General features: G+C 45.5%; 1 protein-coding gene across 1 annotated transcript; it reads left to right on the forward strand.

Annotated features, from left to right (window-relative positions):
• The first annotated feature begins 273 nt into the window (after positions 1–273).
• Positions 274–20,848, forward strand: PIP4P1 (phosphatidylinositol-4,5-bisphosphate 4-phosphatase 1). The gene is made up of 7 exons (XM_044288380.1): positions 274–532; positions 4,232–4,419; positions 7,178–7,284; positions 7,365–7,470; positions 19,029–19,081; positions 19,165–19,255; positions 19,348–20,848. Exons 1-7 carry the CDS (start codon positions 376–378, stop codon positions 19,489–19,491), a joined length of 846 nt encoding a protein of 281 aa, XP_044144315.1. The 5' UTR covers positions 274–375; the 3' UTR covers positions 19,492–20,848.
• The last annotated feature ends 4,018 nt before the right edge of the window (positions 20,849–24,866 follow it).

Here is a 24,866-nt window from a genome sequence, read left to right on the forward strand (position 1 = left end):
TCTTGAGCGTTTTACAGCGCGTTTGGGAAACGCTCAGGTGTGAAAGCAGGGTTAGGGTCAGGGTAAGTGCCCAAAACGTGTATCTCCTGACGCCTCTGTGCACACCTCTAACCTACTTTCATGAACAATCCAGTCAATAAAGTTATGTGAGGTGAGAAAGGAGCGACTAAATCAGGTGACTGTCACATGATCTGAAGACCTTTGTTTGCAATTATCCTGCACGTGACTATGTACTTCGCATGCGTCCTGGCAATCCTCCCCCTCTCCGACTCCTGCGCAGGCGTACCGCGCAGCCGCAGTGTGAGGTGCGTCAGCAGACGGGAGAAGCAGCACAGCAGAAATCGTGTGTGCCGGTACTAGGTGGGAGCGAGGGACATGGCGGATGGAGAGCGCTCCCCTCTCCTCTCTGACCTCGGGGACGGAGGGGGCATGGGAGCCTCGGTAGGTCCCGGAGCCCCTTCACCTGGTACAGCACTTCCTTCGGCTCCTCCATACGGTGGTCCTGGCCCCGCCCCCAGCAACAAGCCGCAAGGTAAGGTTTCGCCCCCTAGTGATTTGTTTATTAGTGAGACCTTGAGCTCCGCCCACTTTACCATCAGCCCACATATGAACCTGTGTGCGTGGATCTGATTGGCTGGTGGAGGAAGTGATGGTCGCATCAAGCCTGGGGCGTGGCGTCCTTCTGGGATAGTAATAGGTTATTAGCAGGCCCCTGCTGCCATCTTACTCCCTGGTGCTTCAGTCACTACTGAAGAAGTCATAATGTCCCATTGTCAGGGGTTGTCTCACGTCAGCAAGTGGCAGTTATCATGTAGAGAAAGTAATATATGATGATGACTTATCCTCAGATCGGCGGGGGTCTGAGTCCTGTCACCCCTGGTGATCAGCTATCATGGGGAGCCGCCATGCTCCCTACTGTACATAGTATAGCCAGCCCATTCACTTCAGTGGGACTGAGCTGCCCCTAGGCCATGTGACCGATGACATCACATGGCCTAGGAAGAGACTGCGGTGCTCACGGAGTGCCGGCCTCTTCTAACAGCTGATCGGTGGGGGTCCGGGGATCTATCCTGAGGATAGGTCACCAATATTTATTACAAAATCACCCCTTTAATACAAGGCACTTACCTAATGTATTGTTATTATCCATTTTGCCTTCTTTGCTGGCTGGATTCATTTTTCCATCACATTATACACTGCTCGTTTCCATGGTTACGACCACCCGGCAATCCAGCAGCAGTGGCCGTGCTTGCACAATATAGGAGAAAATGCCAGTGGTGGCTGGGACCACGGGAGTACACATAGGTTAGTGCTTTCTTCTATAGTGTGCAAGAACGAACGACCACCATGGCTGGATTGCAGGGTGGTGATAACCATGGAAACGAGCAGTATATTGTGATGGAAAAATGAATCCAGCCAGCAAAGGAGACAATATGGATAATAACAATACATTAGTGAGTGCCTTGTATTAACTTTCTCTACATGATAAAGGGGTTGTGTCACTTCAACAAATGGCATTTAAGAGTTATTACCCTGAGGAATCTGGAAGGGGCCATAATTGATTGTGTGTATACTACATGTGTCTGGCCTGTAAGATATGAGGGGTCCAGTAGACTGTTGTGAGTATAGAATACATGACCTGGCTGTGTGTCCTGTACGGTGACTACTGAAGTATATGGACATGTCTCATATACAGTATATATATAATATATAACAAGAAAAAATGAGCGGCACTCCAAGTAGTAAAGTGATGAATCCTTTATTCACACCAGTGGTGTGAATAAAGGATTCATCACTTTACTACTTGGAGTGCCGCTAATTTTTTCTTGTTATTTTCAATAGGGAAATTATTCCATTCCCTCTGAGACGTGCACCCGCTTTTTTCCTTGTTGAGCCAGTGCCGCCTTTTTTCTTCATATATATATATATATATATATATATATATATATATATATATACACACACACACACATTCCTGTGACATTGCCATCTCTTATATCAGTGGTGGAGAACCTATGGCACGGGTGCCAGAGGTGGCACTCAGATACCTCTCTGTGGGCACCCGCACCCTGGAAATAGTCTATTGTGTACCAATATGCCTTAGACTTTTCCTGCCATTCATCAGCGCAGGGCGCACGATGAACGGCACGAGCAGCGCACTGAATGTAGGCAGGATATTATAGCTAAGTGATAAAGTACATGGAAGATATACCATACTGGACTGTAGTATTCAGGGTAAATTGCCGCGTTGGCACTTTGCGATAAATAAGTGGGTTTTTGGTTACAGTTTGGGCGCTCAGTCTGTAAAAGGTTAGTCATCACTGTGCTATATGAATGTACCTGTGTAGATGCCCCGTAGTGTCAATAAAGGGAATGGTCACCTCGGTATCGCACAGGAAGACCGCAGTCTTCATCTACAACATGAGAAGTGTACCTTGGGTGCCCTTATTCTATATGCTAATGAGGCCCCAAGTGCCCTGTTTCCAGCACTCACTGACCAAGCCCTCCACTTGTATGCGGTCCTAGCCCCTTCTGCGCTCTTCCTGAAAGTCTTGTGCTTCTCCACTTCAAAATCAAGCACCGACTACCGCCCACCTGCGCTTTACAATACCTACTGAGAGCATCGGCATCACATTGCGCACTACAGGACCACCGGACAGGAAGGGGCAGTCTGCTCCTGCACAAGATTTCAAAGTGGAGAAGAGTGACGCCATCCAGCATTAGCCCTGGAAACGCCCCCTGGGCACTTGGGACGTATTTTTCTGGGGAATGGAAACACCCCAAAGGTTACCGAGAAAGGATGTTGTGTCTGCAATCGTTTACCATGTGAAAATGTGAACTTTCATTTTAGAGAAAAAGTATTTCTAATCCATGTGAGCACTTTGTGCTCTCCTCTCTCATCAGCAGGGCCAGGTTACTGCATTATCCTCTTGCCTTGCAGTGTCAGTGGGAGGAGCAAGGGTGCACAGAGAAGCTTGGGCCCGCCCTTGGTGCACAGAGAAGCTTGGGCCCGCCCTTGGTGCGCAGAGAAGCTTGGGCCCGCCCTTGGTGCGCAGAGAAGCTTGGGCCCGCCCTTGGTGCACAGAGAAGCTTGGGCCCGCCCTTGGTGCACAGAGAAGCTTGGGCCCGCCCTTGGTGCACAGAGAAGCTTGGGCCCGCCCTTGGTGCACAGAGAAGCTTGGGCCCGCCCTTGGTGCACAGAGAAGCTTGGGCCCGCCCTTGGTGCACAGAGAAGCTTGGGCCCGCCCTTGGTGCACAGAGAAGCTTGGGCCCGCCCTTGGTGCACAGAGAAGCTTGGGCCCGCCCTTGGTGCGCAGAGAAGCTTGGGCCCGCCCTTGGTGCTCATGACTGCAAACTTGTATATGGATTAATTAAGCAACACATAACTACGTGAAAGTCCCCATTACATTCAGTGACTTTCTGGGGGTAGCTGGGCGCTTGTACTCTGCAGTCCCGTAGAGTTGAATGCATTAGTTGGGAGGGTCAGGACACCCCTCTACACATCAGATAGTTGGCCAGACCCACCTGGGGTTCGGTCGACTTTAATATGTCATTGAATATATAATCTGGATGTAAGAGGTTATAGGTCGTTCAAAATGAAACGTAAAAAATACTACCCTTAGAAAGTAATAAAAGTAGTAATAGTCCCCGTTCTCCTGCTGGTTCCTTGTGACCAATCACTGTAAAAGATACATGATGCCATCAGCATGTCCAGTGGTAGATCAAGTCTTCTTGACATCATTTCACTGGAGGTGGTGGACTTGCCTGCCATGGCGTTTAACTGCATTCCTGACCAGGCATTCTTTGTTGGGACGTTTGGTGCTGTCCTCAAGAGTGTTTGTTTGTTTTTTGTTTTGTTTTTTTTATGTGACCAATCACTGGCCAGAGTGGTGGCCTATCACAGAAAGTGATTGGCCAAGCAGTCAGTGTTGTCAGGGACCAGTGGCGGAATCGGGGAAGCGTTGACACAGGAGTAGTACAAGTTTGATTTTAAAACATTCTAAGCATTAAAATAGGTGCCTGGAAATCCCCTTTAACTCTTGGGAAATCCAGTAAAGGAGTGCCTCAGAGGAGAAAGGGATCAGCGGTGAGAGGTGAAAGGCACTCATCACGGAGATAACATTCTCTAGGACACTTCTTATCTCAGTGGCTCTTATCAGGATTGCTGGTTAAACAGTTTCTTTGCAATATTTGTTTTTCATTTGTATATATTTTTTTTAATTCTTTCCAGGCTTTCAGGTGTTCCCAACGGGTGGCTCAGTGTTACCCGGTGAAGATCCCCCACCCTATTCTCCACTGACAAGTCCAGAAAGTGGTTCTGCCCCCATGATAACATGCAGGGTCTGCCAGTCACTCATCAATGTGGAGGGGAAGATGCACCAACATGTGGTGAAGTGTGGAGTCTGCAACGAGGCCACGGTAAGAAATGCAGACATTTTACATGAACGTTACGTAGAGAAGCTATTTTTCTATTGGTGACCTATGTTCAAGGGAATCGGAAGGAGCCATCCCATTGAAGTGAGTGATATGGCGTACTTGTAATTACACTTGCTCGCCACTGCAGTTGCGACAGCAAGAAGGTAAACCGTGAAGCGAAGGCAGCGTTTCTCTTCAAACAGCGAATCAGTGCCAGCCAATCTGATATTGCTGAACCTATCCCCCGGAAAGGTTGTCAATATAAAAAATAAAAAAAAAGTGGACAACCCCGTTAACCCCTTAGTGACCCATATGCCTTTTTACGGTGATCACTTAGGGGCCTTAGGCTGGGCCGCTTTTATACATGAGAGCCGCGGCCCTGCTCTAACAGCCTGGATCAGCAGGAGTGCCGATCAGGGCTGTTAAACGCTTTACATGCCTCGGGCAATAGCGCCCGCCGCACGTAAAAGTGCTGACAGAGGGAGTGGACTCCCTCTGTCTCCCATCGGCACCCTGCAAATGCGATCGCGGGGTGCCGATGTGTGTGAAGGCTGCCTGGGGTCTGATGTAGGCCCCAGACCAGCCTTGAGTAATTTCAGGAAGGCTACGCTGGTCAGTGTCAGAATAGCCTTGCCATTAAAATGCAATGCACTATAGGGATAGTGCATTGCATTTTAAAAGCAATCAAAAAGGTGTCTGTTATAGTAACCTTGTGGGACTATTAAGTGGTAAAAAAAACAAAAACTCATTTATTCAATGAAAATACCATTAAAAAAAATGTAACTTTTTTTTCCATTGAAAATACGCTTTTCAATGAAAAAAAATAGCAAAAAAATTTCTTCCCCATATGTTTGATATTGCCGCGTCTGTAACGACCCAGACTACATAAATATCGCGTAAATTATCCCCTACGGTGAATGGCGTAAAAAAAAAGACAGAATTGCTAATTTATTCTGAGTTGCCACTGAATAAACCTAATAACAAGCGATCAAAAAGCGCCAATTAAAAATACAAGTCGTGCCCCAAAAATCAAGCCCTTACACAACTCCATATAAAGAAAAATAAAAAAAATGATGGGTCTTGGGAAGTGGCAATGCAAAAACATTTTTATTTTACAAAAAAAAAAAGGGGTTTTATTGCAAAAAATTGTAAACCGTAAAAAAACCTTTGTATTACTATAATCGTACTGTCCCAGAGAATAAAGATATTATGTTATTTATACCGAAAAATGAACACTGTAAAATTTATAACGTAAAAACGCAGTGGCAGTATTGCTGTTTTTTCCCATCTCCCTCCCAGAAAGTTAATAAAAGTTAATCGGAAAGTTGTACCCCAAAATGGCGCCATTAAAAACTACAGCTTGTCCTGCAAAAAACAAGCCCTCATAAAGCTATATAGACGGAAAAATAAAAAAGTTATAGCTCTTGGAATGAGACGTTGAAAAAAGGAAGAAAAACGCTTGGTCACTAAGGGGTTAAAGAGAATCTGTAAATGCAGTACAATCTGCAGAGATCGGGTTATAGAACAGGAGGAGCTGAGCAGATTGATATACAGTTCTATGGTAAATAATTTATACAGGTGGCCTTATCAGTAACTGACAGCTATCTAAGTATACACAGTCATACAGAATAGCTGTCAGTCACTGATAAAACGTCCAATGCAAGTTTGACCAGCACCTCCAAACAATGTGAAATTAAGTACCCGTGCACTCTACCATGGCTGCAATGCAAAAGCAAACACTATATGCGGCAGCACACTGCTCCATGCTCAAATTCTGAAAACCTGGATACATCTGTATTGCATTACTGCTCTACTTACTATATGAAAACTGTGTGTGGCCCATCTACCAGTGACCTGCCCCTCATGTGGCCTGAGCCTACAAAATTCAGGTTAATATGAAATCCAGCTATATTCTACTCAAATTATTAATTAGGGCTTTTAATCTGAGTATAATATAGCTGGATTCTGCATTTCTCAGAATTTTGTAGGCTTAGGCCCCACAAGGGGAATGTCTGAGGGTGTAGGTCCTGTCTATCGGAAGCCCCCTTGTCGCTGGTAGATGGGCCCGACACAGTTTTAATCTAGAATGTGAGCAAAGAGCTTCAAAGTTTCATATAGTAAGTATAGCAGTGATGCAATTCAGAGTACTCCATGTTTCCAGTGTTTGATGGCTACTGAGCTCAGAATAGGCCAAAAAATGTACATCAATCTGCTGAGTGTCACGGCCTCTGTTGTGTGCGCCGTGACGCGGTTGCCTGCGCCGTGTTGTTGTTGCAGCATGGAGGTGACCTGCTCGCTTTTCCTGGTGTCCAGGCCTAGCTGCTTCCCCGTTTTCCTACGCTACATGGTGGGGAGTTTTCCCGCCACTCCCCACCGTGAGAGTATGTCTAGCTAGGAGGCCCTCCCACTGGACAGATGGTATATCCAGGAAAGGAGCAACACTTCAGCTAACACAAAGGCTGGAGGGCAACTGACCTCAGGCTCACAACACAACATATAAAGAGCCAAGAGGCCGCACCCAAGACACACAGCCAGATAATTAACCCCTCCGGCACCAGACACGGAAGGACCAAGGGGAAAGCAGTAGCCACCTACATGCTGCAACAACAGAGGCTGTGACACTCAGCTCGTCCTGCTCTATAACAAGCTACTTGCAGATTGCACTGTGTTTCATGGTCACTAGAGGACCTCTTTAGTGTAACAATGGTGAAATGAATGAGGAGGAGGCAATGCATCCATGACTTGTCCTTTATTTCTATAGCCCATAAAGAATGCCCCCCAGGGGAAGAAGTATGTGCGCTGTCCTTGTAATTGCTTGCTGATCTGTAAAGTCACTTCCCAGAGGATAGCCTGTCCAAGACCATACTGGTAAGAGCTTTTTGAGTAGCGTGTTCATGTGCTATAATGTAAGAGTGATAACTGGGTAACTGACCTGTGTGTTTCACTAGTAAAAGAATCATCAATCTGGGCCCTGTACACGCCGGGCCCCTGAGCCCAGAGCCACAGCCTGTCGGAGTGAGGGTCATCTGTGGACACTGCAAGAACAACTTTCTGGTATGCTTTCTATTCCTGGTATACGTACAACCTCTCTATCTGTGCCATGATTGCAGGACTGCCGCACACCTGACTGTTGTGTGCTTTGTAAGGCCCCATGCACACGGCCGTGTTTCACAGCAGTGTGCGGGCCGTGGAACCGCGGCCTGGATCCCTCCTGAGAGCAGGAGCGCACGGCGTCACTGGTTGCTATGACGCCGTGCGCTCCCTGCTGCCGGCACAGTACAGTAATACACTGGTATAGATCATACCAGTGTATTACTGTATTGTGCCGGCAGCAGGGAGCGCACGGCGTCATAGCAACCAGTGACGCCGTGCGCTCCTGCTCTCAGGAGGGATCCAGGCCGCGGTTCCACGGCCCGCACACGGCTGTGAAACACGGCAGTGTGCATGGGGCCTTAGAAAAAGTCATGGGAATTTTTCTGCAGTTATTTCCTCTCCCATTAAGGAAAATAAGAGTTTTAAGTAAACGCAGCCGTCAGACCAAATTCCCTCCCCTCCCTCTAATTTGCATATAATCTGAAGTAAATGTCCGACCCCCAATAAAACTAGTAAACGCCAGGAAACTGCCTAAACAAAGAAAAAAACTAAGCTCACGTCTTTGCTGGTTCATTCACACGACCGTATTAATGGGTCCGCACCCGTTCCGCATTTCAATGTGGCCGCAAAAGATGCGGACAGCACACCGTGCGCTGTCTGCATCGTAGTCCTGTTCTGCATCCCCGCAAAAAATATAGAGCAAGTCCTATTCTGGCCCGCAATTGCGGACAAGAATAGGACTTGCTCTATCATAGTGGCGGCCATGACTGCCATGAAATTGCGTAACGCACACGGGCCGATATCAGTGTTTTGCGGATCCACAATTTGCGGCCCGCAAAAACACTACAGTTGTGTGAATGAGCCCTAAAAGGGAGTCTCAGTAGTTTTGACCTCTTAACTGTTGACAGAGGTAGATAGGTGAGTGGTAAAGCAATTTTTTTCATAGTATATTTTTATTGGGTTTGAAAAGTTGAATTGACAAGCACATCCCGGAAGCGGGAGGAAGGTGAAGCAGTTTACACATAGCTCAGTGGCTCTTTATGCGTCTGGCATGTCTGAGGTGCAGAAGCTTTAAAGGGGTTTCATGGCTGAGAAGGGAATAATCCACAGTAAGCATCGGCTCGGAGAGTTGGAATTATGGAAACCGCTGAGTGGCTGGTGCTCCCATTGCTGTAAATGGTCGCTACACAAACAGCATAGCCCAGCAGGTCACACTGAAGCTGGAACTCCTGAGTTACGGAAGCTCGGGAGTAGCTGGGAGAATTTTTGCGCTTTGACATGTACAAAATAAAAATTCCGGCTAACCCCCTTTCCTCATACCGTATATGTTCTGAAAGTATACACCCAACACATAGTCAAAATGCTAATCACTTCATACACACTGACACCTTCGCATCAATTTTCATAAAAAAATACATAAGTCAGTCATGATTATGGGGGCGGCTATCTTGCCTGAGCTGTTCTTAACAGCATTTAGGAAATTGCTTTACTGGAGCCCAAGGTCCATAGACACAATGGACTGAAGGAACCTCATTGACTTGTATTGGAGAACTTTCTAGGCAGGCTCTGTGACCTGTGCAGATGTGATTGTACACGGGAAGAATAGATAAGATCTGACAATCACCTAGTGTTAATGGTGGATCCTGTCTTATTTGTCTTTCTTAGGCTACTTTCACACTAGCGTTCGGGTTTCCGTTCGTGAGCTCCGTTTGAAGGAGCTCACGAGCGGACCCGAACGCAGCCGTCCAGCCCTGATGCAGTCTGAATGGAGGCGGATCCGCTCAGACTGCATCAGTCTGGCGGCGTTCAGCCTCCGCTCCGCTCGCCTCCGCACGGACAGGCGGACAGCTGAACGCTGCTTGCAGCGTTCGGGTGTCCGCCTGGCCGTTCGGAGGCGTGCGGATCCGTGCGGATCCGTCCAGACTTTCAATGTAAGTCAATGGGGACGGATCCGTTTGAAGATGCCACAATGTGGCTCAATCTTCAAGCGGATCCGTCCCCCATTGACTTTACATTGAAAGTCTGAACGGATCCGCGCAGGCTACTTTCGCACTTGCGCACTTGCGAATTTTTTTAAAGTTATTAATGCAGACGGATCCGTACTGAACGGAGCCTCCGTCTGCATTAATATGAGCGGATCCGTTCAGAACGGATCCGCCCGAACGCTAGTGTGAAAGTAGCCTAATCCTGCCTATAATGACATCCCCTCTGTGTATAGATAAGCAGGTAACTGCAGTAAAGTGACCTGTACAGACCAAGAAATGGCGCCAATTATTTGGCTTAGTGGCAGGTCTGAAAAACTGCAGGATTTAAAGAGGACCTGTCGCCACAAAATGCAATGCAATCTACAGGCAGCATGGCATAGAGCAGGAGAGGCTGTGCGGATTGATATATTATTTTTTTTTGGGGGGGGGGGGGGGGGGGAATAGATTCAGAAAAACCTGTAATTCATACATTTTATATAATTACTCTGTGAACAACTATCGGTAGAGGAGGTAGGTGTCAGTGACTGACTGCTATCTCTGCGTGCACACTTAGGCCTGTATTACACCAACAGACCAATAGTTGGTGTGTGTAATTGGCCATATAACCAAGGACTGGTCAGATAATCTGTAATACGGGCCTTATACACACAATGTTCTCAATCACTGATGACCCCTCCCTCCTGTACCAATAGCTGATTCACAGGAAGTGGAAAACACAAAGATCTAAATGTACAAATTACAATATATAGCAATCTGCTCGGCTCCTCCTGCTCTATAACATGGTGCTTTCAGATTGCACTGCATTTTGTGGCGACAGGTCTTCTTTAAGTATTGATAGAGACTTAGAAACTTTAAAGAATTTTTGGTGATCTTATTTTTAACATAAAAACGTGATTTAAACAATGGGTCATTTTCTGATGACTCACTTCCTATAAAAGTGTGAGCCAAGCAGAAAGTTATACACACCACACATCCTAAAAATAGACGTTCAGCATGTATATGCATATCACTTAGTCCTAAAGTTACATGCACAAATTCTCATAAAATCATTAGAACTGGAAAGACCAAAAATGCAGTTTTAACCCCTTGAGTCCCACTGCAGCGGAAGGAGGGGTTTTAAGCAGCAGAGGCCCTAGGCTAATGCTTGCGACCAGCAATAATGCCAATTGCATACATTTAACCTTTAGATGCTGTGGTCAGACCACGGCATCTAAAAAATACTGAAAAAATGGAAATGTGCACTTACATTTTAAGACTGGCTTTCCCATGGGGCAATCTGGTGAGCCTTTCCTTCTCTCTGATGTACTGTGTCTCTCTGAAGAGACTCATTGTATCAGAGCTACAGTTCCTATGGAAGCTTGTAGGTCGCAGGTCTTTATAGGATAACCGCAAATAAAAATGTAAAAAAAACCTCAAGGGGTTAATGTGGAGTTTCCAAAAGGAACAGCCTGTAAAATACAGGGATTTCACAACTTGAAAAGTGCACCCCCCCAAAACCTATATATTTTAAGAAAGTATACAACCTGTGTTATGTAGCGGCATGATGTAAGCACGTTGCCGTGCCACGGTCCTGCCCCCAGCTTGCCTCTTCCCCGGCATCTCGTGGTCCCCTCCCTGTATGGAGAAATGCTGGCCCTGAGCGATACTGCAGGGTGCTGGATACCCCTGCCCGAGACTGACTACCCTGGGCAGAGTCCAACCCGGATATCGCCGACCCTATTCCTGACCGGTGGTTGTCAGGTTGGATATCGGGCTGCTGAGATCTTGAGAGACCAAGACGGGCTCTGGGGAAAAGCCTTTAATGTTTGGACGGCAGTGCCCCTCGTCACCAGGTGGGACTTGACTCCTGTACTGTGGCCGTATGGGTCTTGGCGCCGTGGCCGGCTGTTGGCTCTGAGAGGACTGCGACTGAATATGTTGGCGCTCCATTCCTGTGGAGTGATTTGTCTGCTGCGGCCGGCATTAGGTTGTCTCCAGTCTTTGTCACACAGGTGAGAGGGCCGTTAGCTGAAGGATGGAGGTGAACACCCTCTCCAGGGCAATGCAAGTATTACTCCACCCGCAGTGTTGATGTACTAACCATCCTAATCATTAGAATCCACTGTCTTCTGAATAACTTTTACTACCTGCCATATTTGTCCGCTATCTTAATTACTTTAGTTACAGTGGGATGCGAAAGTTTGGGCAACCTTGTTAATCGTCATGATTTTCCTGTATAAATTGTTGGTTGTTACGATAAAAAATGTCAGTTAAATATATCATATAGGAGACTCACACAGTGATATTTGAGAAGTGAAATAAAGTTTATTGGATTTACAGAAAGTGTGCTATAATTGTTTAAACAAAATTAGGCAGGTGCGTAAATTTGGGCACCACAAAAAAATAAATAAAATCAATATTTAGTAGATCCTCCTTTTGCAGAAATTACAGCCTCTAAACGCTTCCTGTAGGTTCCAATGAGAGTCTGGATTCTGGTTGAAGGTATTTTGGACCATTCCTCTTTACAAAACATCTTTAGTTCATTCAGGTTTGATGGCTTCCGAGCATGGACAACTCTCTTTAAGTCACACCACAGATTTTCAGTTATATTCAGGTCTGGGGACTGAGATGGCCATTCCACAACGTTGTACTTGTTCCTCTGCATAAATGCCTTAGTGGATTTTGAGCAGTGTTTAGGGTCGTTGTCTTGTTGAAAGATCCAGCCCCGGCGCAGCTTCAGCTTTGTCACTGATTCCTGGACATTGGTCTCCAGAATCTGCTGATACTGAGTGGAATCCATGCGTCCCTCAACTTTGACAAGATTCCCAGTCCCTGCACTGGCCACTCAACTCCACAGCATGATGGAACCACCATTATATTTTACTGTAGGTAGCAGGTGTTTTTCTTGGAATGCTGTGTTCTTTTTCCTCCATGCATAACGCCCCTTGTTTTGGCCAAATAACTCAATTTTAGTTTCATCAGTCCACAGCACCTTATTCCAAAATGAAGCTGGCTTGTCCAAATGTGCTTTAGCCCACCTCAAGCGGCACTTTTTGTGCTGTGGGCGGAGAAAAGGCTTCCTCTGCATCACTCTCGCATACAGCATCTCCTTGTGTAAAGTGCGCCGAATGGTTGAACGATGCACAGTAACTCCATCTGCAGCAAGATGATGTTGTAGGTCTTTGGTGCTGGTCTGTGGGTTGACTCTGACTGTTCTCACCTTTCGTCGCTTCTGTTTATCCGAGATTTTTCTTGGTCTGCCACTTTGAGCCTTAACTTGAACTGAGCCTGTGGTCTTCCATTTCCTCAATATGTTCCTAACTGTGGAAACAGACAGCTGAAATCTATGAGACAGCTTTCTTTATCCTTCCCCTAACCCTGGGTTCACACCTGAGCGTTCGCGATGGAGCGCTCTGTATGCGCGATTGTACTGGCGTTTACAATCGCGCTCACAGAGACAAGTGAACGCCCATTGTCGCGCGTTCCCGAAAGTCTATGTACGGGAACGCGCGACAAAACGCCCCAAAGAAGCTCAAGAACTTGTTTGAGCGTCGGGCGTTTTACAGCGCGATCGTACGCGCTGTAAACCGCCCAGGTGAGAACCATTCCCATAGGGAAGCATTGGTTTCTCCTTTTTGTGCGTTTTACAGCGCGTAGGAACGCGCTGTAAAACGCTCAGGTGTGAACCCAGGGTAAACCATGATGGTGAACAATCTTTGTCTTCAAGTCATTTGAGAGTTGTTTTGAGACCCCCATGTTGCTACTCTTCAGAGAAAATTAAAAGAGGAGGGAAACTTACAATTGACCCCCTTAAATACTCTTTCTCATAATTGGATTCACCTGTGTATGTAGGTCAGGGGTCACTGAGCTTACCAAGCCAATTTGAGTTCCAATAATTAGTTCTAAAGGTTTTGGAATCAATAAAATGACAACAGTGCCCAAATGTATGCACCTGCCTAATTTTGTTTAAACAATTATAGCACACTTTCTGTAAATCCAATAAACTTCATTTCACTTCTCAAATATCACTGTGTGTGTCTCCTATATGCTATATTTAACTGACATTTTTTTATCGTAATAACCAACGATTTATACAGGAAAATCATGACGATTAACAAGGTTGCCCAAACTTTCGCATCCCACTGTACCTAATCTACTAGCTTTATCGGCTACCTTGAGAGGAACTGATGCTACATCTTTGTATTTATACATCAGATGTAGGATATAAGACTGGGTTGAAGGATCTACTATTTGGCGGCCCTTATCTCTACAGGGAGACTTCCTATTGTAGGATTTTAAAATAACTTTCTCAGGTCCCTTCCTTGGAAGTCTCATCAAAGCTCCATGAGAAGATCGATCCTGTGCCTTTCTCTTTCTATTGGTGTTAACCCTGATTTAGGTGCCTAAGTGGTGTCTTATGTGAAGACTGGGGAGATAGCGGGGAGAAGAAAAGGGAAAGAAAAAAAATAATGCCCCCTTAATCCTACAATAGGAAATCTGCAGGGGCGCCGTGCCCAAAGGGGAGTGGAGTTAGTAGCCCTTTAACAAAAATGGAGAGATTCCTTAAATCCCCTTCCCCCTCCAAAACCAGAGGGAGTCAGAAATCTCAAGATAGTTTTGAACGAAGAGACTGGGTTGCGCCCCGATGTGGCAGAATCAGGACGTAATGAAGTAAACTGATAATCATATGGGCATTATAGATCAGAAGTTTGAAGATATTTTAGGCGCCGTTAAAATGACTGATCAGTCTTTAGGAGCACTCTCCGCTACTGTCGCTGCTGTTCAATCAGATATTTTGCTGATCAAAGACGAGCTGAACAAAATGCGGTCAAGAGTTAAGGACACAGAAACTTCCATTGATGAAAAAAAAAAAGGTAGCTAGAATGAGTAAAAGGATTGAAGAAATAGATCTGGACCGTAGGCTGCTGAGACAAGCTTACTAATCTGGAGGATAGGTCTCGGAGATACAATCTCAGACTGATGATGGGCTTCCCTAAAGGGGTAGAAAAGGAAGACCCTGCGGAGTTTACACAAAAATGGTTACAGGAAACCCTTGGGACAGAATTACCATCACCTTTTGTTTATGGTGCTCATCGGTCCCCATTTAAGAAACCCCCAATTGGAAGCCCCCCCAAGGTCTCTTTTAGTGAAAATGATGTGCTTCAAAGATAGGGATAATGTATTAAGACGTAAAATAGAGAAACAAGAGAGAGAGAGAGAGAGAGAGAGAGAGAGTACAATGGGAATAGAATTGAGATCTACCCAGATTTTTCAAGAGAAACGCAGAATAAAAGAGAATATCGAGACCTCAAGAAAAGGCTTAAGCAAGTCAATATTAAGTACTCAACGTTATATCCGGCAAAATTAAGAATAGTTTATAAAGATACAGTGTTTGTTTTTGTTTTTTTCCCCATAAACCCGGTAGCTGCTGCGGAATAGTTCGATTCTAAGGGAATATGAGATGAAGAAGGTGTTTTAAGAATCCTTGCTATCAGTGTAGTTGAAGCTCGGATGGAGGAGGGGTGCTGGGGGGGGGGGGGGGGATTGGTGTTGTGGAAGAGATTTATGAGGTGTTGTACGCTCATGAATTATGGTAGGGAGGCTCGGAGGGGTGGGGAGGGTATTGTCGCTGGAGTTACTGGGGGGAAGATGAGGGTCCTAATCAGGATAGACCTTTTTCTATTCTAATGGCATGTAAGATACATAGGATATTGACCTAGAATGTACGTGGAATAGCGGACAACACAAAAAGGAGAGCAGTGTTTGACTTAATTTACAAACATCTCCCTGCGATTGTGGGCCTGGAAACGCATGTACCATTTGAGAAGATTTATGCCATGAGAAGGAAGTGGGCCCAATACGAATATCATTCCTGTCTCTCTTCATATTCTCATGGCATCAGCGTGTACATACATAAAAATATTGATTATGCTCCATTAGCACAACTTTTTGATAGGGAAGGTAGATATGTTTTTTTTTTTTATACGGATGTTGGAATGGCCAGAGATGTATATTAGCTTTTGTGTATATCCCTCCCGCTTTCCATCTTTTGTGTTGAATAAACTGGCGGAGTTTATCTCTGGTAAAAATAAATGCCCAGTCCTGGTGACGGGTGATTTTAAATGCTGCAATGGAGGCTGGGATTGATAGACAATCCACCTTGATAGACCATAAGGCTAAAATAGGGCCCCCTTCTCTTTTATATAATATTTGTCAGGAAATGGCGTTAATCGATATATGGCGGTATCTCTATGGAAGTAGAACGGCTTTTTCCCGTTTTAGCCGTTCCTATAACTCAATGTCCAGAATAGACCTTGCCAGTAGCGAATTTACTGATAGGATAAAAAAAATAAAGAGATATGAAGTAGGGATCGACCGATATTGATTTTTTAGGGCCGATACCGATAATTTGTGAACTTTCAGGCCGATAGCCGATAATTTATACCGATATTCTGGGAATTTTCATTTTTGAAAAAAAAATTAAAAATTCCCACAAATCTGCTGAAAATTAATGTTTATTGTTAATGTGTATTTTTTTTTGTAAATCTTTCTTTTTCATTTATATTTAATATTTTGGTGTTTTTATTATTTTTTTTGTAACTTTTTTTTTTTTTTAACTAACTTTTAGCCCCCTTAGGGACTAGAACCCTTGTCCTATTCACCCTGATAGAGATCTATCAGGGTGAATAGGAGCTCACACTGTCCCTGCTGCTGTGTGCTCTGTGCACACAGCAGCATGGAGCTTATCATGGCAGCCAGGGCTTCAATAGCGTCCTGGCTGCCATGGTAACCGATCGGAGCCCCAGCATTACACTGCTGAGGCTCCGATCGGAGGAGCAAGGGAGAGGGGATCCTGTGGAGGGGCGCACTGCGACTGGGGTGGGGGGGCGCACTGCGACTGGGGTGGGGGGGCCCTATGCGCCACCACTGGTTAATACTGGGGGGGAGGGGGGGCGCACTGCGCAACCAATGTCTAATACTGGGGTTGGGGGGGGGCTGCACCACCAATGTCTAATACTGGGGGGCTTGGGGGGGGCGCACTGCGCCACCAATGAAGCTTAATCTCACATTTATTCATATACAGGAGGCGGGAGCTGGCTGCAGGATCACATAGCCGGCTCCCGACCTCTATGACAAGTAGCTGCGATCCGCGGCACCTGAGGAGTTAACTACCGCAGATCGCATCTACAGCTCATAGAGGCCGGGAGCCGGCTATGTGATCCTGCAGCTCCCGCCTCCTGTATATGAATGAATGATAGATTAATCTTCATTGGTGGAGCAGTGGCCATAGCTCCTCCCCTCCTCCTGTCCCCTGTCCTTACATTGGCGGCAGCGGCAGGAGCAGCACAGGGGGAGGGAGACACTGCTTCCTTCTCCCCTGTGCTGCTAAGGGGAACACGGAGAGTGCGGTCAGCAGCGCGATCTGTGTCCCCCATACACTATCGGAATATCGGCAAAATAGATGCCGATAGTGTTCAAAATCCTGAATATCGGCCGATAATATCGGTAAATCCGATAATCGGTCGATCCCTAATATGAAGCCCATGGCATCTCAGATCATTCCCCGATTCCATTATTAATTACTGAACTGGATATGAGGATTGAGAGTAGGCGGTTTAGGTTAAACTCGCATTGGATACAATTATTAGCAGAACAAGTATTAATAAATAATGAGATATCTGAGTTCTGGAAATGAAATTAAGATTCCGTCCATGTACACATTGTTTGGGACGCTTTAAAAGCTTTTTTACGTGGCCTCTCCTGCTATAAAATAAGGAAAAAGAAAATACAATATGCGGAAACTGAGAAAAAAAACTAGGAGAAAGTTATTAAATTAGAATCTGACATCATTATAGATAATAATTTGGTTATTCAAGAGCAATTAAAAGAGGCTAAAAATAAATAAATAAAGTATACAACCTGATGATTGCAGTTGCCTTGATTGACTGTTGACAACCAAGTCCACCTTCATGTAACTTTGCATAATATTGTAATATTTGACCATCATCCACAAGTGTTAAAAGCTGTAGTCATTGTACAGTATGTCTGTTACCAAAATCCACATTTTGCACACATATCAGGTATAAAAATAAAACCTAATAATTAATACACACAAACACCTCCATACAACTTTGTATCAAACAGTGATTATAAGCAAAAGTGCACAAAAATTCTAATTTGCGACTAAAACACATCTTCACTCCCCGCTGCATGAGTTAAAGAAACGCTGGAATGCGCCAACAACGGTACTGTATATAATTTTTCATCCCAGTATACAAACTGTAATTCTAATTAAATATTATACAAACCTACTATAATGCATTAACTAAGGCCGCTTTAAGGCGGGTGTAACGCAGTTACTTTATTCCTCCCGTATTATGGGCACAACACCTGATCCTCCTGCGGTTTGAGTGCCATAACTCTCTTGTTCTGATAATCAGTGGGAGGCTAGGTGTTTCCCCCATAATATTGGCACAAAAAATACACCAGTAGTACGCCCCCCATCTGAAAAGTGTATTTGTCAGAAATATATATTGGCTATTCCTCTCTATGGTAGCATGTAATGGGTATCGCTAAAGAAAGTATCAGAATATTTTACAATAAAGATTGGGTATGGGGAGGATAGGAACCGTGTTTGTAGTGCGAGTAATTACATTTTGCAATCTGGATGCTGAGTTGTGATGTCAGTAAAAGGCCTAACTAGGTGCAGAGGGATGAAGTACTCATCATCTCACTTTTCAGGGGGAAAAACAACCCCCCCCCACCTATATATGAAGTATGTTCTCTGATTATTGGGGGGGGGGAGAGAACATGCACAGAAGTCCATGGTGCCCTTCTAGTTATACAGGGACAGGAGGATCTATTTATCTCCTTTTTATACGGTCGTGTGAATGAGCCAGCAAAGATGTGAGCTTGTTTTATTTTCTTTTCTTTGTTAGCATGTCCCTCTCTCCCAGGCTGACTGAAGGCATGGGGGTGGAGGCTGCGTTAACCGGGTCTATCTCCGGCTGTATAGCAGCAAGAGATATGAACCAGGTCTTGAAGGTCGGAAGTGAGAGCTGCAGGTAAATGCAGCTCCTACTTCACCGGTTTCTATATTTGGATGTATCGCGCCTAGCACCACAATCCTAAACTTTTACATTCTTATATCCTGGCTGAGATACAGCCATCAGTAGTAAGTACCTATCTCATACGTTCTTGACTGCTGAAGTGCTACCCTGCGAGGATGTGTGGGATATGTCCTTGGCAATGAAAGTGTTAATGGCCCCTGGCGCTGCAATTGGCCTTGAGCCGGTTCTTTCATGTCATGTGCAGAGTGTCGGATGGTCCCCTCCATGCCACTTGTGGTCCAAGATGTGGGGAAATCTAAGGCAGGAATATATTGTTTCCCCCCTTCAGCCATCCTCAGTTTCTGCCATATGGTGAAAAAAAAAGCAGCATTGTGACGCTAGGAAGGGTCCAGAGTCACGGTGACAACTCATTGTAACAGATGGTTGAGTAGGTGGTGCAGGAATCCATACGTGATGCTTATGTGTCCCTCTCTTCCTCTCATAGTGGACAGATTTTTCAGACCGGACCTTGGCACGCTGCCCACACTGCCGAAAAGTGTAAGTATGAGAGAAGTGGTTACCACAGGAAGAGGATGGATGCGTGGATTTTTATTTTTTTTACGGTTTTTATTTATCTGCAGTTCCTCTATTGGACTGAGGTACCCAAGAAAGAGATGCGTTTGCTGCTTTCTGATTGGCTTGTTATTTGCTCTAGCTGCAGCTGGACTTGTGGTGAGTACAAACATATAACCTGAAAAGATGATAAAATACCAAAAACTCAGTCGCAATCTTATATTTACATAAGAATTGTATCTGTCTTGCAGGGAGGCACGTGGTCTTTGGCGCAGAAGTACGGTGGAATCTATGCCTCGTGGGCAGTGCTGCTGCTGTTGGCGCTGATCTGTTTGGGCCGTGCCATTTACTGGGCGTGTATGAGGGTCAGTCATCCCATCCAGAGCTTCTCGTGAGCCTGCCTAGACCTGCCTCCTCCAGTCCTCTCCCCCCCCCTCCCCCCCTCCCCTTTGGTGGCGAGTAACCTTTTAAAGGGATAGAACGGAGTCATTGCCGTGGCCATCAATCAGATGACGAAATCCTTACTGCCTTGTGGAGCAGTACTGAATATGATGATTCGACTATATTCAAACGATCTACTAATGTTCACTGCTGCCCAGTGTTAACCTCTTCACCGCCAGGGACTGCAAAGTATTGCAGGACCCTGCAGCTGCTAAGGGGTTGATTTGATTTTTTTAAATAATCTTGTAAAACCTTAACGAGGAGTGTAGGGGGCGCTATAGAGACAGATAACCGCTGCAAGCTACATTTTATTTTTGCAGCAGCAGACGCAGGGTAATGTTTACATTGAGGAGCAGGGCCTTCTGGGAAGGTGCATTAGTAAGGGTTAATGTGAAAAAGTGATGGCATAGTAAAACAGCCTTGTGGGAGGATGTTCTCCACATTGTGTCATTTCCTTTTTGTTGCACCTTAATTTTTATTTTTTTTGTTGGGCGGGGAGAGAAAGAAATCAGGGGTTTGGATGAGTAGCATAAAGCCTTTACCCCACGAGGAACACCATTTCACCTTCAGCCTTTCCGGAGAGGCCTTCAGAACACTATATCACTAGGAGAAGGACCTTTTCAACCAGTAGCATAGCTGCATGCGGAAAGCAGACCAGTGCAAATCCTTCCATCATTTTTAGGTATATTCACAAAGGAAAGAAACGCCTCCTTGGTCCTTCCACTATGAATCCATTCCATTGCATATACCACAGTGGCAGTAGGTAATAAAGTAGAATCAGGCTATGTATGAAATCCTTATACTATGATTTGTCCCCTTAATCATGTCTTACCCATTGCTGAATGTTAGGCCAAATTGGACACACTGGAATTTTAAACCTTTCAATGTTTTAAGCCGCGATAAAGCCTTTCATGGCTAGAAGCTGTTTTTGTTTTTTTGTTGCTACCTCTAGGACACTATATAGAGCCACATACGGACACCATTCGATGTGGTGGTCAGAAGCCTCCTCTTGTGTTTATGATCTTGCTCCGTATGAGAGCATTATACTTTTTATGACGGGGTATGGCGGCAGTACGGGCGGGAAACAATAAGTGGGGAACTTACTGAGACGTCTATAGGGTCCAATCTGTTTTTATGATTGTGCAGCTGAGTTGTAAATAATTTACTTCCTCTTCCTGTTGCTGCTGTGCTTCCTGCTAATTTTATTTCACTTGAAAATATAAATGTATTTTTTTTCTTTTTAAATTGTCTTGGCTTATTTCCAGAAATGTGCTGAGCATTGTTCCTAAAACATTAAAGAAAAAAATGACACGCGTTGTAGGGCTCTTTTTGATACTGCACATGATCTGAGGACCAGTTAAGACTACTTTCACACTTGCGGCAGGACGGATCCGACAGGCTGTTCACCCTGTCGGATCCGTTCTTCCGCTATTTCGCCGTGCCGCGGCTCCGTCCCCATTGACTATAATGGGGATGGGGCTGTTCGCTGTGAGAGGCCGCCAGACTAAAAAGTCGGACATGCAAGACTTTTAGTCCGGCGGCCTTTCGCCGTGCTGCGCCGGAGCTCCGCCCCCTTATAGTCAATGGGGACGGATCGGCGGCACGCCGAAATAGCGGAAGGACGGATCCGACAGGGTGAACAGCCTGTCGGATCCGTCCTGCTGCAAGTGTGAAAGTACCCTAAGGCCCTCCACTAGGACACCTTCGCACAGACTTATGTTTGGTCCTTGCTATAATTCTATATTTCATGGCAAAATGAGAGCAGAAGAAAGTGGATTAGTCAGTCCTTAGGTTATGATGTGGGGTATCTGGCAAAACTAAGTTGGATCCTGCCAGAAAATATTAGTCAAACAGTACTTAACAGATTTTTTTTTTTTTTTTTTTTACTGTTGACCTGTCCTCTGAATCAGTATCTGATCGTTGGGGGTCTGACACCCGGGACCCCCACTGATCAGCTGTTTTAAGACAGCAGTGCTCCTTGAGTGCTACGGCCTTCTCGCAGCTTACCAAGCACGGCGCCGTACCTTGTCTAGTGGATGTGCTTGGTATTGCACTCAGCCCCATTGACTTGAATGGGGCCGAGCTGCTCCTAGGCCACGTGACTGATGAATGTGTCGTCACTGGCCTAGGGAAAGCAGAGAGAAGGCCGCGGCACTCACGGGAGCGCCACTGTCTTCTCAAACAGCTGATCACTGTAGATCCTGGGTGTCGGACCCCACTGATCAGATACTGATGTCCTATTGACTATTCTACCCTCACTGAGGTCAGGTTTGGGTAGTGAAACACCCGCTGATTTCAGTGGTCTGTCACTGCCATGATGGCATTCAGTACTTTTATAGTGCTGAGCTGCCGAAGCCCACAGCATGCACCAGCGCTGTGAAGATGTAGTATCCGATGCTTGCTGCCCCCACTCTGACTTGAATTTACAGATTGCTTTCTTTTTTACATCAGGAAAGTAACCTCTCGCTTATCGTCCGACGGCAGGAGCAGCGCTTGTGCAGGCTTCTGGTCAGTACTATAAAAGTACTGAATACCATGATGGCAGTGACAGACCACTGAAATCAGTGGGTCTGTCTCTATAGGCACTGTGCAGCTGACAGATACCCCAACAGTGCCTTCATTTAGTTGGATCCCTGAACTAATGATATAACTCTCCAGCCCAATCGTATATATTGCAAATAAAGCTGGAGGAGACTTAAAGGGGTATTCCATCTCAGACACATCTAAGTGATATGCCACCTCAAGCGCCGCCACACTCCATTCACTGCTATGGGAGTTCGGAGAATAGCTCAGTGCTGGCTCAGCCATTTCCAGCAGTCCCACAGAGGTGACTGGAGAGGTGGCTGTTTGTGCAGAGTGCCCTCTATTCATTTCTATGGGACGTCTGCAAATAGCAGAGCAAACAGTTCTATATAGATAAGAGCATGGGCCAAGATAAAGCATGGTGTGCATATTCTCACTCGTCATAAATGTAAAGCGCAGGGAAAAGATATGAATGGCTGTACCCTAAACAACCTAAAAATGACACTGTGAGATGCAACCTGCCAGTTGGTTTAGGCTTTACCACCCACACTATATTCTCCTGTTGTGACTAGGCTGATATGATTCAGTGCTTCAAAGCATACCTAAACTGTAATTCAATTTTCCATAATTCAATAGTATGGGTCCTAGTAATGAGCAATTTCCTCCCCCCTGGCCCAGTCACGGTCAGTGAAATCCAAGTCTTAGGCCCCTTTCACACGGGCGAGTTTTCCGTGCGGTGAACGTATTGCACCCGCACTGAATCCTGACCCATTCATTTCTATGGGACTGTGCACATGAGCGGTGATTTTCACGCATCACTTGTGCGTTGAGTGAAAATCGCAGCATGCTCTATATTGTCCGATTTTCACGCGACGCAGGCCCCATAGAAGTGAATGGGAAGCGTGAAAATCGCATAGCATCCGCAAGCAAGTACGGATGCGGTGCGATTTTCACTCACGGTTGCTAGGAGACGATCGGGCTGGAGACCCGATCATTATTATTTTCCCTTATAACATGGTTATAAGGGAAAATAATAGCATTCTGAATACAGAATGCATAGTAAAGCAGGGCTAGAGGGGTTAAAAAAAAATTTAATTTTTTTTTTAACTCACCTTAGTCCACTTGATCGCGAAGCCGGCATCTCCTTGTGTCTCCTCTGCGCTGAACAGGACCTGGGGTGAGTATTAAATAGAGGTTAAGGACCTTTGATGACGTCACTCCGGTAATCACATGGTCTTTTACCATGGTGAATCACCATGGTAAAAGATCATGTGACGTACCATGTGATGACCGGAGTGATGTCATCAAAGGTCCTTAACCTCTATTTAATGCTCACCCCAGGTCCTGTTCAGCGCAGAGGAGACACAAGGAGATGCCGGCTTCGCGATCAAGTGGACTAAGGTGAGTTAAAAAAAAATTTAACCCCTCTAGCCCTGTTTTACTATGCATTCTGTATTGAGAATGCTATTATTTTCCCTTATAACCATGTTATAAGGGAAAATAATACAATCTTCAGAACATCAATCCCAAGCCCGAACTTCTGTGAAGAAGTTCGGGTTTGGGTACCAAACATGCGCGATTTTTCTCACGCGAGTGCAACGCATGACAATGTTTTGCACTCGTGCAGAAAAATCGCGCATTTTCCCGCAACGCACCCGCCTCTTATCCGGGCAAAAAATATGACGCCCGTGTGAAAGAGGCCTTACACAGCCTGTTGAAGTCTATGGAAAGGGGAGGATGAGCTGCTGAGGCAGACAAGGCTGCAGCTACTGGGGAGTGATTGATATCTCCCCAGAGCTGGATTATCAGAAGGTCTCTTCTCCCTCAGCAGCGCGTCCTTCCCTGGACTTTTCTTTAATAAACTATATTACAAAGTTCACTAATATTTTAGAAGCTATACTATTAAATTGTGGAAATGGAAATAAAATGTAGGTACACACTGAAGCTTAGCTGCAATAAGTATTGCCTTAGTGTTACTAGCACAATCAGGACACCTAAGATACTGGTAACCGGAGGGTACGCAGGGTATGTTAATAAGGGTGGTGTCACCCAGCTTTTTGTGGCAGTTTTTGGAGCCAGAGGTGGGTTGGAATTGAATAAAGAAATATAAAAGAAGGATTTGTATACTTAAAAATTGCCAAAAAGCTGACGCCAGCTTAAATGAGGTTCTGTCCTATCCCTTTATTGTGAAAACAGTGTTAACTAAATATAAATCTATACCTCCTCTACAAGCCAGAATCTCACTGACTCATTTACCTTGTAATCTCCGTTAGGCCTTATACACACAGCCGTTTTGGTCCGGATGCGGACCTATTCACTCCAATGGGGCCGCAAAAGATGCGGACAGCACTCAGTGTGCTTTCCGCATCCGTTGCCCCGCAAAAAAAAAAAAAATAACCTGTCCTATTCTTGTCCGTTTTGCGGACAAGAATAGGCAGGTATATCAATGGCTGTCCTTGCCGTTCTACAAATTACACAACGGTTGTGTGCATGTAGCCTTAGGAAGAGTCATTAACTTCACCAGCGCCCTGTGCGTGTCTGGGTAAAACAACTCCATGCAGCATTTATCATGTCTGACATGTAGCCAATGTGCTGACAGAACACTAGATCTACAATTACTATGATACTCTTGCCCGATCAGCAGTGCTTCCTATTGCTTTGCACTCGCACCACCATTGCAGTTTTGTTAACTATGGCATGGGTGCAAGAACCTAAATGATGATCTAATCCTTGTCCTGTTGGACGCACATGACGACTCCTATCCCTGATGCTTTTTATTGCTGGACTGCCATGCTTTGCGAGTTGT

This window comes from Bufo gargarizans, chromosome 1, assembly GCF_014858855.1.
Source record: "Bufo gargarizans isolate SCDJY-AF-19 chromosome 1, ASM1485885v1, whole genome shotgun sequence".
Taxonomy (NCBI): domain Eukaryota; kingdom Metazoa; phylum Chordata; class Amphibia; order Anura; family Bufonidae; genus Bufo; species Bufo gargarizans.